Source organism: Watersipora subatra, chromosome 1 (assembly GCF_963576615.1).
Source record: "Watersipora subatra chromosome 1, tzWatSuba1.1, whole genome shotgun sequence".
Lineage (NCBI taxonomy): Eukaryota > Metazoa > Bryozoa > Gymnolaemata > Cheilostomatida > Watersiporidae > Watersipora > Watersipora subatra.
The window spans coordinates 18,987,405-19,006,108 of record NC_088708.1 but is presented as its reverse complement, the minus strand read 5'-3'; the positions used below and the strand labels follow the sequence as shown (position 1 = coordinate 19,006,108).

General features: G+C 36.1%; 2 protein-coding genes across 3 annotated transcripts in view; both read right to left on the bottom strand.

The window, feature by feature from the left end:
• Nucleotides 1-1,040: 1,040 nt before the first annotated feature.
• LOC137404564 (casein kinase I) lies at nucleotides 1,041-13,153 on the bottom strand. The gene is made up of 7 exons (XM_068090794.1): nucleotides 12,918-13,153; nucleotides 11,251-11,357; nucleotides 10,752-10,878; nucleotides 8,216-8,314; nucleotides 6,129-6,422; nucleotides 5,809-6,019; nucleotides 1,041-1,583 (listed from the first exon to the last, which is right to left on the bottom strand). Exons 1-7 carry the CDS (start codon nucleotides 13,044-13,046, stop codon nucleotides 1,573-1,575), a joined length of 978 nt encoding a protein of 325 aa, XP_067946895.1. The 5' UTR covers nucleotides 13,047-13,153; the 3' UTR covers nucleotides 1,041-1,572.
• Nucleotides 13,154-14,356: 1,203 nt separating this feature from the next.
• The window catches only part of LOC137385895 (serine-rich adhesin for platelets-like), a 29,119-nt gene continuing 24,771 nt past the window's right edge, over nucleotides 14,357-18,704 (bottom strand). For both annotated transcript variants that reach the window (XM_068072496.1, XM_068072497.1), the window contains exons 13-19: nucleotides 16,913-17,054; nucleotides 16,597-16,702; nucleotides 16,151-16,481; nucleotides 15,924-16,043; nucleotides 15,443-15,549; nucleotides 15,213-15,338; nucleotides 14,357-15,015 (exon numbers count right to left, since the gene is read on the bottom strand). In XM_068072496.1, coding sequence (XP_067928597.1) covers nucleotides 14,988-15,015; nucleotides 15,213-15,338; nucleotides 15,443-15,549; nucleotides 15,924-16,043; nucleotides 16,151-16,481; nucleotides 16,597-16,702; nucleotides 16,913-17,054 — 960 coding nt within the window. In that variant the 3' untranslated portion in view covers nucleotides 14,357-14,987. The remainder of the gene's footprint in view (nucleotides 15,016-15,212; nucleotides 15,339-15,442; nucleotides 15,550-15,923; nucleotides 16,044-16,150; nucleotides 16,482-16,596; nucleotides 16,703-16,912; nucleotides 17,055-18,704) is intronic.

Genomic DNA, 18,704 nt, shown 5'->3' with positions numbered 1-18,704 from the left:
AAATTACCTTTAGCAAATGTTCTAGACAGCGCATATAAATTCTCCAATTACTTAATGCTAATGTCATGACTTTTGCATTTAGAATGAGCAAAATTTTCACAAGCATCACAGATCAATTCATCTAAAATATTATTGGAACTCCTCTCTCGCTTCGGCGACAGCAATACCTAATGTTTGTATGATTGACACAACCGATGAGCAGATTTAACAGAGCGATGGACCAGAATTATTCTGATAGTGATGAATTTTTATAATCTGATCGATGGCCATAATTTTATACAGCCAGCTTTGTTTTGCTTCATGCTTCCAACAGCTCACACACTATTTTGTTCGTGATTATATTATCTTACAATAAATAAGCATTATAAAGGTGTAAGGTAGTTTTGTTGAGAATCATCTTATTGATAGCTTATTGATTAAGCATGCATCGCTTATGCAAGTCATTGTCGATTTCAATGGACAGTCAGAAAAAAAACTTAAAATGACAAGCTATGTAACACTACATCTTACAAACACCAGTTTACTTGTGAAGCAAGTAGAAGTGAGCCATACACAAACACTCTGGGTGTGTCACTGTGGCCCTGCACAACAAATGTGATTCGCATTCTTACTCCTTAGTTTATAAGGTAGTTCTGTCATATTCACTATCAAGAGAAATAATAGAACTAACAATTCTCCATTATTTTGATAAAAAATAAGCTATTCTATATTGGCTTGCAGTCTCTAACCTTTATAAAAAGAATGGCTGTCTCATTCATACAGCGCGTTTAAACTTTCAAACTGGTCTGAACCATGGTAGATTATTTTACTTTGTGACATGTCTACGGATCCATTTATAGGCTTGCCGTGAACATGGTAAGCAACAGACTCTCTATAAGGAACCTTAGGTGATCTGAGGGACAGTCAATTAAGCGAGTAACAGGTTGAATTTACTCAATTGACCAGGCTTCTAGCACTTGAGCGATTATTGCAGACGAACTTTGTCCTCTACCAAGTGTGGAAATGTATGACAGCTTATCAATAAACAGACAGTTTATCAATTGTTAGTCAAAGTACATTCACTTTATTCATACAAGTATAATTAACATACACCATAACAAATATAATACAGATACCTTTCAGCGCCTCTCAATACCTATGAGGACTTGATAAAAATGAATACGGATATTATTAGCATAAGACAAGAGCTAGTGTAGACTCGCTATGCGATGAACTCGGTCAGATGGTACATCCGAGTCTATCGACTGTATTTCATCAAAAATAATGATAAGTGATCATGAAAAACACAAAAAGATAGGGAAAGCGCGTAGCAGCATGCTCTCACTGGAGCCAAGCTCAATCCTGTACCTTTCGGCAAGTATTGAACTTGTACTATGATAATACATTGATGCACCTGACTTGTTCGGCTAAGTCAGTGACAGAAAGGAGAGTCTTTGGCCTGTAATCTCTGGTTGACTGGTAAAAAATGGTAGCTTTCAGTCGTCCATTCATAATCAGCACTATGTAATATTTAACATCGTTCTTTAGTTCTTTGTAAGTATAAGATAGTATCTATAAGGAGGCAACTTCCATTCACGGACGACCTGCGGAAGATAAATGTAGATATCGATGAGTTTCCAATACCGTGAGTGCAAATGTTTATAGGTTTATACTAAGCTTTTAAATAAAGATTTTGTTAGCTTTTAAAGATTATTCACCATGTTATAGAAAGGCAGGATAGCAGATTAACAAACAAACAAGATAAATGATAGACTTTTACATTTGTGTTTCAACAAAGAGAATATTGCATGATTTCCCTTTAATCATGGAAATCAATTAAAAACAGATAAAGTTAATTAATTAATTTAAAAAAGTTAGTTAATTAAGTTAAAAAAGTTAATTTTGAATACATCAAAGATTATCAGTTGCTGTACGTACTATTTAAAAATAATAAGGAAAGAGCTTTCGGCGAGTTCCACATTTGATTTCACTAATGTTAATGGTAGACATTGCTCAATGCGATAGCTCAGGTTATGTAACAAAACATGCATGAACTTCTCTTTCTCGAGGCACAAGTCTCAACCGTAGAACTCATTACTTTTAGTTGTTCTCAGCGTCTAATTAAAATGTCCGACGTGTCTACTGGAAATGTCCAATATATCTACTAAAAACCAGCACTGAGTAATCACTGCGATTGTATAAAAGCGATATTAGAAACTCAAAATAATTTAGGATGGTTTTTACAAACTCATAGACTTATAATGATTAAGTAATGGCACCATGTGATACAGTCTATGTTAGCTGCATTTTACTCATGCTACTACTGTATTAATAGAATTTGGGCTTGTCACATTTAGTTGAGTGAGATTCTACACTTATAATCATTAATGATATCACACTTCCACGCTGGTAGAGCTCGTCAGTCTGTAGGGAATGCATATTTGGTAGCATAGCGCAAATCCTTGGTCAATAGCAAAATTAAAATTTCTTCAGTTTTCGGATATTATCTTTTTAGCAATTGTCTATTTACAGTGAAAAATTAATTTAGTTAAGTTTTCACATCAATATCTCAGATACCTGATACCCTGTATACCAGACGCACGATAGTTAGATGCACAGACAAGGTGATAAACAGGTTGTGTAGCTATTGTATAAAACAATCAAAAATGCTTTTGGATTCCCACCCTAGAGATCTGCGCCCGACACAATATTAAAAAAAATATCTATCATGGAATGGGCTATGCAATAAGCATTTGTTTAGTTCTCAGCATATCCATAAACTTAATAGTCTTCCTCTATATGGCACTTTAAGCAATATGCAACTGACATGGTAATTATTCTATATATGGTCTTAAAACAAACAAAAAGAAACAAACAAAAAGAACCACACAAAAAACGATTTTATAAGGCAAGCGTTCGGTGATGGTAGTCAGAAAACGTTACAAGATCAACAAAGATTTCATCTGAAGCATGTACTATTGCATCACCACATTTGAACTAATCCTCTGTCAACAAATCCTATCCAACTTCGTTGTTACACACACCCCCTACCCAGAGTCAAGGCTAAAAACCACTAGATTCTCCTTAGCGTGTAAGGGGCACCATATTGGAAGTTACCCATCTAACAAGTGGGTATACCACAATGCACCACAAAGTAGCCACAGCGTAAAGAACCAAAAACACTGATAGGTTTACTAGTATGATTAAAAAGAAGATAAGACATTAGCAGAGTTAGAAAATGGCTACAGGTAGACAACTACTTCAATCTACATGTATAATAATTTCTTCATGGAATAATTTTAACTGGGCCACATGCAAGCCCATGAGCGGTAACACAGGTCAAAGAGGAAGACTACTTATCATTTTTATTGCTATGCAAGGTGATTACAATCTAGGTGAACTGAAACTTTATGCGATTTGAATTGTGCTCTCACCTGCACCATTATGTTAGAGTCTTGTTAAACACTTTCCCTGCTCTACACGACTTTACGCTAAATTTGTGACGTATTTTTTGCGAAATTTACAACGGCTGTGTAGTAACTGAATTTTATTGATTCGTGACAAAATAACCAACGATCTTTGGCACTTCTACGAAATTAAAAGTGATGCCCGAATATTGTTCTCAAAAAGTTGGCCTATATTCTCGAATCAAATCATAACATTTGATCAGAAATTTCCAAGTTAAAAACATACATTTTTTCTGACTTTTTATTTGTAATTTACTTTCGGCGAGCAAACCCGGGGTTAAACAAGAAGAATAGCTTTTGTTAATGACATTATAGCCGATTCAAATTAGGACTTGAGTGAATACTAAAATAATGAAACTGACAGCATTGACTCTGATAGTGGTGAAAGTAATAGTGATGTAAAAGTAAGGAACATTGTAGAGGATCGTAATAGGTTCGTAGCGATCATAGCTTCTCATAACTTTAGCAATGCACAATATATAGCTACATTGAATTTTTTTGCATAGTTTTGTTCGTTATGTTGGCAACAAAATATGTAAAAAAAATTCTAGACAGTGTTTGAAATTAAAAAAAAGTGTATATGTACCATGCTGAAAAATTAGCAACTTTCATTAAAATGGCTGGCAGTAGGCCAAAAGCGAATTTTGTACATGGATGGCAGTGAAAGGGTTGAACACTTTCAGAATCCTATGTATAAGGAATATGTATAAAATATGCATATAGCACTCAAATTCTTATCGGCTATCCATCAAAATTGTAGAAGAATGCGGTAGTTTTGGCGATAATATAATGATGCTCTAAATCTAAAATCTAGTCTAAGAGAGCTTGTTAATCAAAACCCAAACCTTTTGATTTGTAGCCTAAGATCTTCATCAACATTCAGTGTTTACAAGTTATAATAATCGACTGCTAGCCATATAAAAATAGTGTTCAGTGAATGATAAAAAACATTGTTACAAAAATTAACTGCCCGTTATCTCTCATTGATAGAGCAAGTTATCATTATGTCAAGAGTTTATCATTGAAAGCAATAAATAACAAAACGATAATTCCTCAGTTCAAGTTTATAGATATGCGTAGGTCTCAATGTCTCCTCATCACGTACTCCCTAATCAAAGATAGATATTTTTGAAGAATCCGCTATCAGCCTCAGTCCGGTTCTACCTAGCTAGCCGACTCTAGCCATGTGAAAGCGGCTAGCTGCATATCTAGCCGACTAGCTAAGCTACATATACTGGATTTCCATGCTCCGAATGGATTGTTGTTTCCAACCCGAATCATAGAAATAGTAAAATCGGAATGAATTCGATTTCATTTCACTTCGCAAAAATTGTGCAAAGGCCAGCTCTCTCAGTGGAGGTAAAAAATTCAGCGCATTTTATCACACTACCACACATGTATACTAAAACTATTATTGCCAACGATAAGTTGCTCATACGACAATGATGAGATAATCATCTTCTTATTTATTTTATTATCTTATTCGTTACTGAACCTATCGATTGTACAAATTCCTACTGCACTGGTGCCGACCTTCTCCTAGGTTTAACTCTTCTAACATAGCAATTTTTTTTACTAAAAACAATTGTCGTTCAAAGTAATAAATGTAATAAATTTATATTGTTTAAATTTATTATTACTTTAAAATTATAAATTAATAGATAGTAGTAAATATTATTACTTTTTTGTAATATAAAGAGATGTTAATATTATTGACATTAAAGAAAATTCTGATCAGTGAGCGCAACGAGTGTATGAAGCGTGAATTAAAAAGTGACTGTGACCCGAAACCGAGTCTACTTTAATGAGCTCTGTTTTGAAAGGTACGTCGCTAGTCTTGAAAAAATCGGTAAAGCGCAACTCCGAATCATTAAAACGGTAGGATGCAAATTCATCCGCAGAACTGCAGGGGCTTTCTTACTGAACCTAATTTCCTGGGCCTATTATCTGAAATTGTCTATCATCACGAGCATATCATATCTCTATTGCAATATTGTATAAGCAAGCAAAAAGTATCCCTACTCCAATTGTGATGGTGTTTATCATACTTGCCTAAACATTAATGCAAAACATGCACAATCTTTTATTTTTGGCTACAGTAGAAGCATGACAACGGCAAACTTTCCAATTGTTTACTCTACACTGATGGTACGAGCTATTGCATAAGCAGTATGAAAAATGCATTCTTTGCTGCATTTAAGAGGCCATCATAAAAAGTGCACTGGCAAAAAAAAATTAAAATTTATTTTGGCAGAATAATGAATATGCAAATGTTATCACTTCTGAAAGTTTTCAAAGTTCTTGTGCCAGACCTTTAAAGCTTGCATTGATAAGCATGAACAGGGAAAAAGCTTACACTCACCAGAACCGGCCATAGCAGCAGCGCTACTGCTGCCGACAGTGGCAGCTGCCTTCTGTTTCAGCATTGTCCAATCAAATGTGTAGTCGTACTGATGGTTAAGAGTACGGAAGAGAATTCTGAAAAGCTGACGAAGATACATATAATCCGGAGCCTCCTCAAACCGTAAACCTCTGCAGTAGTTCAAGTACATCGCAAATTCTGCCGGGAAGCCCTACACACAGGTAAAACAAACTCTACAGACAAGTGCAGAGATAACAAGGGACACTAGAGAGTAAAACAGCAGAAAAGATAAGTTGAGCATTAGTTAAGAAAGCTTCTACCTTGCATAGAACTTCGACAGGCGTTGACATTTTCTTCTCACTGATTTTTTCATACTTTTGTTTCTTGGTAGCAGCTTTCAACCCTTGCCAGGGGAGACTACCTCGGTTGAAGTACATAAGTACATAACCAAGAGACTCCATGTCATCTCTTCTGCTCTGCTCTATGCCGAGATGTGCATTGATGCTGGCGTAGCGGGCAGTGCCTGTAAGATTCTTGTCCTCCCTGTACACAATATGTTGTCTCGTTCTGTTGTCTCTGTATTTCTTAGCCAGCCCAAAGTCTATTAGAAACACCTGTCAATTCATGAGTTTGGTGTTTTCAAATACCTTCACAACCTTACAACAGCACTGATTACCTTATCTACCATGCAGAATGATAAGTCCTTCGCCATACATATTCTGATTTTAACTCTTCCAAAAAGCGACAGACTGGCTATTTTGATTAAAAAAAAGATGAAAGCACCGAAGAACATGCTGAAAATGTTTGTGTAAAAGAATTATCACTGAAGATGTTCTTTCCATTTTTAAACAAATCAGTCATATCAGACTGGATAATAGATAGCTAGATTTAACAGCTTGCATTAACCCTTCATAGTATATTCTAAATATTGTACTTGTTATAATAGTCATAACTGAAAGCTCATTATTGGCCAATTTATATCGATAGACATTCCCAAAGAGTGATTTATCACTCTTGCCCATCTGGTTCTGTTTATCAGCTCTGCATTGAACACACTACTATAAGAATAGCTGCTATAATACATACACATACTAGCTATTTCTATAAAACAGGATAGTCTAACCTTACGACTCCTTGCGCTCCCTGGGTTTATTTAAGCTGTCAATATTTTGTTAATATGAAAGACTTATGACCAAAAGCAAAAAAACAGAAGTTCCTTTAAATGTGAATTATGAAATATAATCAGTACCCAGATTTGATGCTTAACTCAAGGGAATATATGATTTGAAGCTAACTTTCAACGGAAATGGAGCCATTCAAATTGTTTGCTATGGCAAAATAATTCTCAAAGAGCTAGCATATTTTCAAGAATCAAAGGCTTTAGTTGTTTAATGGAACGTACATCCTTCAGAGAGTAGAGACATAACTACTATAAATATACATATTATTCAGCAAAGTAAACACATCCCATTTTAAAAACATTCTGATAAAACTCCCAGAGAAACAACATTCTGATAAAGTTCATGAGGAAATGCAAGCCGAAATCGAATATTGAAAACTCAGGTAACTAAAAGCTAAGAAAGTCAGCTGAGAGAGAGAAAGAGAGACCTAATGAGGTCAAGAGATTACTGAACTAAACACAGACAGATCAGATAGACAGGATACTATAGCAGTGACGGTTATACACACAGTGACTAGGTACGCTGGATAACCAATCATTGATTTAGAAATGATTCACCAAGGAGGCAGAGCATACACTAGCATTAGCAGTATAAAGCAGCAACCTGTAAGGCAAATCAATATCCATACACTAATCAGTAGTCCCATGTAAGGTGTGCTCAACCCTCAGGCTATCATTCAGTACAGAAAAAGCAAGTCACTATTCTTGTGTGTCATTATAAGACTTCACTGGCTATATTTTCAACAGCGGTATAATAATTTCTAATAACACAACTAAGCAACATGACCGCTATGCATCTCACATATGCTCTCACAAAACAAGGCGACTTGAGCATAACCATTTAAAACCAAACAAAATGTTCTACGCGTAGAAGCGCAGATTTTGAGTTGGCACACGCTTGACCCCTTCAGTTGGCCAGCTACGGAGCAGTATGTTACACCTTCAGTTGGCCAGCTACGGAGCAGTATGTTACAGGCACCTATCTAACAAAACGCTTAACCACGTCTATATGCTAGCAATGGAAGCTAACTTATCCGCACGAAATGAGTTCTCCAATTATAATACCCACAGAACAAGCCTGGCTTAGAATAGGATATCTGTATTGACAGAGAGCTGGCACAAGCAGAATTATTGACGGAGAGCTGGCACAACCAGAATTATTCATGTCGACCATGCAGGAGATGGTACCTCGCAATCAGCCTAGGAAAATGGCAGCAACTGATTTACCTTGTTACAGTGTCTGCCAATACCCATCAGAAAATTATCCGGTTTGATGTCTCTGTGTATGAAGTTTTTGTTGTGTACATACTCAATGCGTCCTATCATCTACAACGGACAATGGCATGACTAATATCAGCGCAACAATTCAATTAGCAAAAACTTAAAATACAATAATAATACATAACAGGCTGATACGGAATAGATAATTAACAGTTTAGGATTATAGATTTTCAACAAAATATCAATGCTGAAAGGCCATAGACTGCTATAAACATTTCGATTAACTGTAAATACTTAAAAACTACTTAACCAACTGTAAGTAATGTTTCAATCAATCAATGACAGATAAAGATAACAGAATTGTATCAATACAACTGTGTAGTCTTTTTCTGTGTTCAAAATGTCAGTCAGTGGTAGGCCACAGTAGGGAGCCTTGTTAGTTTTATGTTACAATGCCACAGCCAAAACTTCAACCATTTTGTAGAGTTGCTAAGCCATGATTGTCTTCTCTTGACATCGCTCCTTAGTATCATTATTTACATGGCTAAATACAGATGGTTACAACAAGCTCCGTCCAGAATGTATATACAACAGCAAACAAAAAACACTTTCAACTTATGTACACGTATTTTAAAAACAGAAGTAAAAAACATCTTTGTTAAAGCAAAATATTTTAAGGCGACATATGTTTATTTGTGCCCAATGACTATTGCAGCATTACTAACCCAACACAGCTTACAGCAAAGTTCAGAACTACCAAACAAAGGTGACAGAGCTGGTCAATCCCCATTCGAATACCTTTGAATAATGAGTGTATAAGTGGCCACCAAGATAAAGGAAATATTAACACTAAGCATGGCCAGCTTACATGATAGTAGACTTAGTTTACAAATTAATTCTGTGTTGGGCTAGAGCCAAGCCATTGTCTGCTACTGTCACCACGGAACAGTTAACAAAGCAGTGAGGCAACTGAATGCGAGTACAGCGAGTACAGCGAGTACAGTTGTAATAACCATTGTCAATTGTGAATTTATGAAACTCATTTCGATACTCATTTCTTTACAAAATTACCAGTATAACTGACCCATCATTATTTACATAGACCAGTCTACCATTGCCCACACATAGCATCAACAAAACAAAAGAGGTTAACCAGCCACTTCCTTCCTGCTAATGCTGTTGAACGTTGGAAAATACTGGTCAATGCAGAGTCAGATTACAGAGTCAGGACTACCGATCAAGCGATTTAAACACGAATGCTCTATTTTATCTATCACAACATAATCAAATAGAATGGCTGCCATAACATCAGAGTGCAGTTAACTTTGAGATCAAAAAGGAGATAAATCTGTAGTGACATTCATTTTATTATGCATTGTTAACATTAAAAATATGTTACGTCTTTTGCTCTTTATTTAGAGTATACATTTCGTAAGCTTAAATGGGCTGGTATTATAAACATAGCGCAATGACTTTAATACTTGACATTGAAAAACACCTGGGTGGTTCAACTAGACCTAACAAAAGCTATCAACTATAGAAATATCAACCGAGACTCTGCCACCTCCAGACAAGCCAAACCAGTTCATTAACTAATTATGAATTCTTACCATACATATAGTTACAAGGCAGAGGTGATATCCCAACTAACTATCCCACAATTTATTAACCTTAACAGAAATGTGACACAACAATTTACAACTTTAGGCAGTAATAACTTTTTCATGCATGGATTTATGTCAAAACAAATTATAGATTTGCTTCCCTTGGTTTCTCCTCTGCGATAGACTGCTGAAATGTCGGTGATTACACATTTTAATTGTTGAGCATGCAATACTTCATATAAGCATATATAGCAGAAATTGAACCAAACTACTGCCTATTTAAATTTACAGCAGCTAAAAGTCAACATTTTTGTATGTGCTGTTTATGGAACATTTGAATAAGTTTTTAGCAGTACATAACTTTGACTGATTCGATTCTTTTAAAAGTTCGACCTATTGCAAAAGCGATATAATACTGTTCGCATTAACAGATATCAACAGACCTAAATTTTCTAGTTATACAGTGTACATAGGTGAAACATTAGTTGAAATCACAACCCATTCATACTTATGAGTAAAATTCCATGACAAGGATTAAGCGATCTTAAACAAGGCTTTTCAAAAAGCCTGTTCAGCAGAAAACCATGTGATACTGTGTTCCAAAGCACTAGCTTTTTTAGTGAGCCGAGTAAGTAGTCAGTTCCATAACTGTAACAGGACATTGTGTCCGTCATTGACCAGTGTTACTAGTGTGCCGAACAATTGTCGATTGTTTTACAAGGAAATTACTTTTAATTAAGGCGAAGTGGTCGAACCTGTAACGCAGTTCACAAAATAAAAACACTTTCCTGCTGTCAGACTTCTTTTAAGATCAAAACAGGACATTTACACACCTACATAGACCGAGACAATACTTAACAAATTGTATTCCCGAGGACACTCAGGCTATGTTTTACCATTACTCCCTCGCCTAGAATGTAAATAAAAATTGTCATCACCTGATCTGCTAACATGAGTACTGTTTTCATGGTAAATCGCCGCGAGCAGAAATTGAAGAGATCTTCGAGACTTGGTCCAAGTAAGTCCATGACGAGGCAGTTGTAATCTTTTTCTTGTCCATACCATCTGTATGTAAACGCATGACATAGCCCTCAGTGTATGACATAGCCTCAGTGCATGACATAGCCCTCAGTGCATGACATAGCCCTCAGTGTACGCACAAATCATACATTCAACAATTTCTGTTCAATAGAGGCAATATTACAACTGTCAAAGAATTTTCTTGTCATGTGTATTCCCAGGTTGGAAAACAGACACCATTTTTACAAAAATCAAGAAGTTATAAAACCAAGGAGCAGTATGATATAGACTATAGGAAGTAGGATCTATCAAACGGTATTATTATAATGACCAGTATGATTATGCAATTTGGTTGGTCAAATCTTACAATTACACAGTTCCAATCTACTGAAGCTGAGACCTTGTGATGTAACATACCGTATGTGAGGAATACCAACTCCACCTTGCAATATCTTATACAATTTAGATTCGTATAACAGCTGTGGGTGCCTTGCTTTGTGTGATTCTAACTTCACCGCCACTTCCTAAATCAACAACCAGCCAATCAAGTACAGGTTGAAAAATAGCGATTCAAGTACAGGTTAAAAATAATCATACAGCATTACAAATAGGAAATGCGGCAAACAAATGCTTACTTTAGACTCAAGAGCAAAAAGCCATCATACAATCAGGAGCATTGAACTCAAGTGCCTAGCACATTTATTAGCTTGGAATAAAAATTTTAAAATCAAGTATACAAATTCTGCTTGGCATGATATCTATTTGCACTGCATGTAAGAATATGTGGTATCAAAATCTCCATATGAAAACGATAAAAACATATTGAATACTTGTCAACTTTTGTTGCAGTTTAATTCAATAGTGTTAAATAAAATGATGCATTTTGAAATAGGCCAAGGGTCAAATCCTACAATCACCATAGTGACATCAACTAGTGTACAAAAATTAAAATAAGGCCTTCTATAAATTAACTTTTCAATAAACAATCTATGTGTAGCAGGCCTTTGCAAGGAATACATAGATAGAATCCATCAAGAAAACTCTTTCTTACCCTTGGGTGGTTAGAGATCTATTTTTTGTCCTACTTCAGTCATTTTCGTACTTATATCTTAGTTTTTCATTAAACAACGTTGTGTGTATGATACACTTGCCATTTGGTTAAGTAGATTCAAATCTCACAAAACATTTACATAATATATTTACTTCTCAGATTAAATTATCGTTATCTAATTGATCACTTATTTGTTGCTGCAGTTTCCATTTTGTGACACACCCAATGACAACTGTAGTCACAAAGATTATAGCCAACAACTATTTTATATGGGTTGTAGAGTTCAATTCGCAGTCATGATATTTAAAAAAGCTACTGTGACAATAGGACCCTTCAAGCACAATCAATGTTAGGATAAATGGATTTTAGTATCAACTTCCACATGTTTATTTATAAACCATGTTAGTGAGAACTCGGTGTTTTGAAATTGTCTAATTCTAAAAGCTTTTTTATTTTACGATATATTTTCAATCAGGCTATACGAACTTAGAAACGCTGACCATACCCTTTTTATCGTTCGTCTAAAAGAGGAATTTGTTAGATTTTTGAAACTTGTATGTTAATTTGTTAACCGTTGGCATACAAACAATCGCTTTAGGATTGCATAAGCCACTCGTTAGACTAGTGCATTGAGCCTTTGCCACCAAATTACTACTAAATAGTCACTCGATCTCATCAGACATACCATGTACGATTTTAATACTAAACGTGGCAACTTACAACAAGATCTAGGCTAGAGAAATTACAATGATTCTAAACGATATTGTGTCAAAACACGTTACATACGACGGTTAGGCTAATGCACCCTACCTTAGTTAAATAAAATATGAACGAATGATAATTAGGCAGACATTTTGAGTTATCGGACTGATGAAGATTAACAAAAAAGGATAATACGTTGCAACGAAAAGAACCACTACAGTAACCATACACAGTAACCAGTGAGTACTCATACACTTTATAATGTTAATTTCAATAAACTTGACGAGATAGGAATAGACCTTTCAACTGAAATTCAACCCAAAGTTATTACCTCTCCACTTTGGTTGTTGATTCCGAGATAGATGTCTCCAAATGATCCACTTCCTATTTTTCGTACAAGTCTATATTTTCCACCTGATACACAAAACTCAGTTTTTGAAGAACTAACAGCGCTAGCCATGATTAAACGACGCTTGTTAACTAAAAAATAGTTTGTCCAACAGCCACCGCCCAAAAGTTAAGCTATCAAACGGCACATCACGACAAAAGTAAACCAAACGATTGCTATTGACTGATGCATTGTGGGCTGATGACGTGACGTAGCCCTTAACTACGGTTTAGAGTGATACGGAGTAAACAACTCCGTAAGTCTTCATAAAGGAGTACAAAACTCCTTACGCGTAAAAAATCGCTTCAAATCATACAAACAACATGTGTACGTACATGTATACGTCCTTGGGTTAAACGTCTTAAGCTACCTATTATTTAAGAGCTGCAATCGTGTTATATTTTTGCTATTGTAACACTACTATTATAATTTTATATAGCTAGTTGCAAACATGTTTGTTTTTTATTTACAAAGTACTTGTGACAACAATAAACTATCATTTAACATCATATCTTTCAAACGTTTTAGCCCTTGCTACCGACTCACTGTTTATGTCTTGTCTTTATGACTCATTTTTGTCTATAATGTAATTAGTTATGCCTTTTTGCATAATTTATTTTAGTATCAACTGCAAATCAAGATAGCAATTAGTTGTGGTTTCAAGTAAATGTTTTGAGAATTATCCTACCAAACTGATGCTAAGGACAGATAACTTTGGTGAACTCTAGGAGTAACTTTCCCCTACTCAGTTTTATTATTATCTTTTTATATCAGCTGGCAGCGAAGCTATGCAAACAGCAACCGCTAGCTTGACACTAAATACTGAACTGGTCCGTGTTAATTAAAGATTGTTCTACTAAAGGAAAGCAAAATAGCCTTTTCCATAAATGGGGGCTACTGCAAACAACATACAACAGCTGTTCTCATCACATTCTCACACAGATAATATAATCTTTTGTATGACTATCAAGCAGCAGTTGTCATGAGGTTATCTATAGAATTTTGACAAAGGTCACTACTAATCAGCATGTTGCAGCTGACTTGCAGCACAAATATTTAAGGGCTAGGTGACCATGAAAGTTTGCTCGTAATAAATCAAAACTTTAATAACAACATATTTATTTGTCAAACTGTTAGAACCGCCGCGTTTAAATGTTTCCGGATTTTCTTCATTTAGTCTAATGGTCAGGTGCCCAAGCGTAGGGAAAGTGCAACCTACAATTTGATGGCAAAACATGTATGAACATTTTATCAAGTCGCAACTGTATCCAGCTATACAGTCTGCTAAGTAAGTCTTAGTTCCATAGATGTAACCCGGCCTTAACAGACCTCATAGTTCAATAAACCTTTCTATGATAACCATATGGCACATATCGTTATAGTTAACATTCATTTATTTAATAAAAATATATCTCACTACAAAATGTTTAAGCAGCAAACAAATTGCGGCATTGTCATAACATATTTACATAAGAAATGTAGTAATGTCGATGCAAATAAACAAGGAATGTCCAAGGAGATCGTAAATCAAAGTGCATATGCCACACAAATTCTCTACAGACTGTGTCAGTCGAGGCTGGCATTAAAGACATAATATAGAGCTGTTACATTACAACATCACAGTTATGCTTTATTTCATAAAGAGATCAACAATTTCGACTAACCATTAGGTAAAAAGTCTTTGAATATAATAAACCACGTACACTATGAAAAACTGCAGTAATATACTTGGGCCTGCCAGATGCCGTGTTGAACCGTGTTAAAATTACAGCATATGACATGATTTTTGCACAAGATTGAGCGCCGGTTACAACAAATTGTGTCAAACCTATAAAAAGAGCTATCACAAGGTCATTGAGCATAGAGAGGACGACTTTCACATAAAAGGTCTGATGCCAAGGCAAGTCACACGTTGAAAATGTCAAGAATGAACGTTAGCCGCACATCTGCGACACCACACTTTTCTTGCTGCTGGCCTGTTGACCATGTTAATAACTTGCCACACACTCCTTGTCAATGATGAGAAAGAGTGCCTCTATTGCTATAAAATACAAAAAATCCATCCACAACAACGCTCGAGTCAACAAAACCTCTATGTGATGGCAATAACAGAAATAGAAATACTTAAATATAGAGAAATAAAAATAAACAATCTACCAACCGACAGATTGTCTATATACAGTGTAACTATTATGTACAACAATGTCCAGAAGTGGAGTAGGCCTACATGTTACATACCCGCCAGCAGGCCCAGAGATGGAAGCTCTTTGAGGACTGTTGGCAGCAAATGTAGGAGCAAAAACTGCTTTCTTGAGAGTAGTAGAAACTGTGGACTTGTTAGTTAGATTAGTGTCTGCAGAGGCTCTGCAACATCAGCAAAGAGCTATGGTAAAGGATTCAAATTTTGCAGTCATGAGACAACCAACTTCAATATTTAAAAAAATTGAATAAAAACAAAGCTTGCTTACTTTTGCACTTTCTTTCTGTCCATGACTTTCTGTGTGGCGGGAGATATTCTCCTTTTTGGAGGCTGTTGTTCTTTAATTGACGACTTTCGCATGACCTTAGATTTGACCTGCAACGAATGAGACAGCCAAATATCATCTGTGCCGCATCATTCATACAGCCAAACCATAAATGAGCATTTTTACCGATACTACGGCCTTAGTTTCAAATAAGCTATATAGTAAACAATAGAAGACAACTCCAACCAATTAAAAAAATTGCGCCAAAGTAAACATTTTATCAACACAACAGTCCGTTTCTATGATTTGCCACGATCTAGGGATGTTCATTCTTGTCCTATTGGCCTAAAACTATGTATGTAGAATTAATCAACTGTTGATAAGGTCTTACATATGAGCAATGCTACAGCAGTATTACTGATGTATATCTCACACAATATATGAGGATGACCAGTAAAGTGAGCCAAATAGTAAACCTCCTAACCTTTTGTTGCTGTGCCTTGACCTTTGCCTGCATAATTTCTGACTGCTGTATAAGAGCAATCCGCTTATCTACCGGCAGCTCAAAGAAGATCTCGTGTATGTCGAGAAGCGCCGCCTCCAGCTGTAACACAACAGACGTATCACTACTCTGCTCAGCAAATCACCAGCAAGATTCAATAGAGCGCACACCAATGCGACAAGCCAGTCGGTAACACGAGTATGACTGACCTGGTCCAACAACCTCTGCTGGAAATTGACATCCTGAAGAGTGTCAGCCGTGGGGACCGCCGCCGGCTGCCAGCTGTATTGTGAAAGAAGGTTATGACAATCGTGTATAGTCTTGACGATTGTCTGTACTTTGCAGGTGGCGAAAAGTCGTCGGCATAGATGTCCCTTGATAACGGCAAACAAAAGAGAACTTGAAGCTGACCCTCTCGATGGGGTAGGACGATGCAATGCAGAGGCTGGAGATACACCTGGAGACGGAATGGGTGAACCACCGGCAGAATGGGCTGTGGATGGTCTAGGATGAGTCACCGAGTGAATAGCACCATAAGAGCTACAGCATAAGACAACCGTGTGTACTGACATCTATAACACGCGCTTTTAAATTCACAAAACAGACCTCATTCGCACAAATACAAGCAGAAGATAGATACAACTATCCTCCTTACCTGTATTCACTAATGCTCTCATCAACAGTAAATGGAACATATCCCGTGGATATGGGCGTTGCCTCCTTTTCAGCAAATGACTTCACCAGGTGACCCGAAGGTGCAGCTAAAACATACCATTGTAACATGACGGACTTCACTAAGTGACTAAAAGGTGCAACTAAAACATACCACTGTAACATAAAAAGTCACAAACGCATCAGCCCAAGCATCAGCTTGCAAACACATTATCTCTATTTACTTATAGCCCATCCCCTTACATACGTATGAGAAGCAGCAGCAAGAGAGGCCAAAAGCAAACAAAGAGGTTTCCTACCGAGGTGCTTGTTTGTAAGTCCATGCAGCCGCTCCTTGAGCTGCATCAAGTTCCTCTCAGTAGTTGGATGCCCAAACTGTTCATGAGTATAGGTGCTATTGTGTCCTGCAGCAGTACTCGGTCTAAATTCCCGTTCTTTAGGCTAAAACATAAAGCTATCACGTGAAGCGCAACCACAGTGCACACAATCATAACCCTCATATAAAATGGGGAGTACCTGTCACCAGTTGACAGACATGGTTGCTTGATTGGCCAGCCATTAATGTGTGATGGATCTCCTGCCTATCAATATAGTAATACCTCGACATACGAGCTTAATTCGTTCTGGCACTGAGCTCGTGCATGTACGCCAATTTACTCGTGTCTCAAGACACTATTTCCTATATAAAATAACTAAATACAAGTTAATTTGTTACCATACTGTAACAAAATCACACAAAGTAGGATATTATGAAGGAAAACATGCTTTTAATTGTTGTAATTCAGTATCTATGTTAACAAAGTAACAGAGACTTAGTTGTTAAAATCTGCAATAAAATGTAACATTACTATGTACACTACTGTAAGTATTTATTTTTGAGACAGACGTAGTGGCTAATGGCGGTCCAAGAGAGACTTGACAGCAATGCCTTCGGTACAGGAAACTTTTGAGACGATATGTAACAGAAGCTTTGAACTTAACTTAAATGAATTTAGCTTATTAAACACACACTTAGAGCTAAGTTTGAATCTCGCACTAAACTTTATTTTGTCGTGTTTATTTTTTATAATCTGTTTTTAGTTTGGCGCTTTTTGCCTCGCGTTCAACTATAACTTTTAGCAAACCTTTTACAAAACTTTTTTCAAACTGAATCGAGGAAAAAGAATGAGTAATGCTGTTCTCGAAAGCAATCTCTCACATACTTGGCCATTTAGGTGACCATCGTGAGAACCAGCTTTTATGCTTGTATTTCAAAAATTCCTCATATGTTTCTTGAAAAACTTGCATGAAATTCTGATTGTATCTCAATTTTCTTGTATGTTGGGGCACTCATATGTCGAGGTATGACTGCACAGGCATTCAGATAGACTGAGCTCTAAATAATATTTAATGAGACTTACTGAGGACATGCAATGCATGTAATAATGTGAGAAATACAGAAAATATACATCAAAAAGGAAAGAAAAATCAAAAATGAATTAGACTGACCGACTCTCAGTTCACTTTAGAAAATAGAATCCAAATAATCATCTAGCCAATCAGCAGGGCAAACGACTCCAAGAATATTTCATAAACCAATAGTGAGTCCGAAGGACTTGTTTTGCTTTGATTCACATATAATCTGCCAATATTGATCACAAGCTATATATGTAGAAAAATTTATATATTTAACTTTAGGTTTTGAAACAAAAACAGCAACTAAAAATAAAATGGTAAAACTTAGAACATGACAAAAATTTTATTAACAAAATTATTTAACCTGTATACCAAACAAAAATATATTGGGTGTACCACCTAAAATACACAGCTTGTCAATTTTGACACATTTTTACGGTGTTAGTGTAATTGTTGAACAAATGTAGTTAATTATAAAATGGCATTCTATTTTAAAATAAAAATCGAACCAAGACCTTTAAATCCAAGGTAACAAGTTTAGTATTGCTAGGATAAGCATTTAGTAAAGGTACCAGAGAAGCAACAAATGTGTACATACAACAATGAGTACAGCATTCTAAAGCAGATATTAAATTAAGGTCAGTAAACTTGTCACGGATAAGCCTGCTGATTGTATGCTACGTATGTTTGCTGCCG

Coding starts and splice junctions, on each gene's coding strand:
- LOC137404564 (XM_068090794.1), bottom strand. CDS start 13,046: ATGGCTAGCGCTGTTAGTTCTTCAAAAACTGAGTTTTGTGTATCAGGT. Junction 6,423..8,215: donor TTGGCAGACACTGTAACAAG/GTAAATCAGTTG, acceptor ATGAATTGACAG/GTGTTTCTAATAGACTTTGG. Junction 6,020..6,128: donor CTGTCGAAGTTCTATGCAAG/GTAGAAGCTTTC, acceptor ACCTGTGTGTAG/GGCTTCCCGGCAGAATTTGC.